The sequence below is a fragment of the Austrofundulus limnaeus genome, unplaced genomic scaffold, assembly GCF_001266775.1.
Source record: "Austrofundulus limnaeus strain Quisiro unplaced genomic scaffold, Austrofundulus_limnaeus-1.0 Scaffold328, whole genome shotgun sequence".
In the NCBI taxonomy this organism is placed as follows: Eukaryota; Metazoa; Chordata; class Actinopteri; order Cyprinodontiformes; family Rivulidae; genus Austrofundulus; species Austrofundulus limnaeus.
In genome coordinates, this window is record NW_013952730.1 from 223,159 (window position 1) to 224,989 (window position 1,831).

A 1,831-nucleotide genomic window follows, 5' to 3' on the forward strand; every position below is an offset into this window, starting at 1 on the left:
AGCTTTTCTGACATTATTTAAAACATTAGATAGATTATATAAACTGTAAAATATTAATAATAATTGGATTAATATTATTATTATAGTTTTAATGATTTCTACATCGTCAGTCCTTTTTTCTGCTCAGTTGTCAACATGTACAGTAATGGGAAATCCAGACTCTTGACCGTTTAGCGTTAGCCTTTAGCTTCACCAGCTGATCACATGGTCACCTGGTTTCTGTGCACTCCAGTTGTTCTATAGAAGCTCCTTGGTGGAACCTTCCAAACTGTAATTAATAAAAGGCTACATCAACTTAGGTGAGACAGATGCTTTATTTAGTTTATAATCATATAGAAAATGTAGAAAATGAAAAGCATCAGTGTRTACAGTGAGACTTCTTCACTGCAAAAATATCAAAAATATGAAGTTTAGTCATTGAAACCTAGAAACTCGTCCCACCATGTGAGAGACCCTCTGTCCTGGTTGCTGAACATGAAAACTCAGCTCTTTAGCAGAAGACTGGTCAACATCCCTCGTCTCCCAGAACCTGATCAGAATTTTTCCCGGTACCAGCAGAGGCTCCTTAAACCGGGCCGTGACGCTGACCGGAGCTGTGATGACGCCGACCCCTGATGGCCCAACAGAACCGTCAGAGGATCAAAGTACTCCTGAGAACACAACATTTTCTCGCTCGGCCACTTTTCTTACCTTTGTGCTTTTCTATTTCAGCCAAGCAGAGYGACAGAACCCAGAGACCCGGTGCTGTGTGAGACCTGAAGCCGAAGACCCCCGGCAGCAGAGAGAGGAGCTGGTGGGGGGAGTAGTCAGAGAAGGACCACACACTCTGCAGGCCAGTGCTCCTGGGAACTTTGACTTCTACCTGCTTTATATTTTCTGGCACCGCCTCACCTGACTGTCCTGCTGGAACGAAGACATCCAGTTGTTTCACAGTGATCTAAGGTGAGTGAGCAACACAMGCTTTCTGAGCAGAACTCACCATCACTCTGCTCCACCTGGTCTCCATGCTTCAGCAAACACCTGCCGGCTTCGTGGAGCCTGTCTGTGGACCTCAGCGTCAGGACACTCTCCCACACCGGGCTTCCAGAACAAGAAGCAGCAGCCAGACAGATGTCCACCTCCACCCCTGCATCTGTCAGCTCATAGCCCTGAACTCTGACCTGCAGCGTGAAGGAACCCTTCTTCAGCTCATCGATGGGCTGAAGAGTCTTCAAAGTCTGACGCACACGGACCAGACCTGAACACAGGAACACCAAGAAGCCATTAGGTGACAAACACACGCCAAAACAATACATCTGAGCTATAATACTGTGTACATGTATGGTTTATAGGTTTAGAGTGCTGGGGGACAAACAGACCACATCTCCTCACTCTGCWAACATCTTCACATGCTCTACTCTTCATGTTGGTATTTGCAGAGGTCTATAAAGTACTAGAGAAACATAACTAAGTAAAAGTAAAATTTACCTTAACAGAAAATGACTTTGGTAAAAATAAATGTCACTGATGAGAAAACTACATAAGTAAAAGTCATAAAACAGTTCACAAAAATTGGGAAAGTAGAAGCAAAAGTACTTTTCCATGTTCTCTAACAAATAAACTGTTAAATTTACAGAACCAAACTGGCTTCACAAAACCAAGTTGATTAAATTGGTCAATTTCTTTAAAAAAATGTGTATATTGCCTCAGATTTACTCTATTTAGTGGAAATAGTTGATATGATTTAGTTGAGTAAATTCAACACTTAAATTTTTAGAGCACTCCTTTTATGATGAGTTCAGACAGATTTAATTTATAACGAGTAACTAGGTGCTAAACTTTAAAGTAAAGA

At 42.0% G+C, this 1,831-nt stretch overlaps 1 protein-coding gene across 1 annotated transcript in view; it reads right to left on the reverse strand.

The window, feature by feature from the left end:
* Nucleotides 1-295: 295 nt before the first annotated feature.
* The window catches only part of si:ch211-12e13.1 (uncharacterized), a gene marked incomplete at its 5' end in the record, with an annotated part of 4,000 nt that continues 2,464 nt past the window's right edge, over nucleotides 296-1,831 (reverse strand). The window contains 3 exon segments of the mRNA XM_014022399.1: nucleotides 296-611; nucleotides 691-903; nucleotides 980-1,237. Coding sequence (XP_013877853.1) covers nucleotides 415-611; nucleotides 691-903; nucleotides 980-1,237 — 668 coding nt within the window.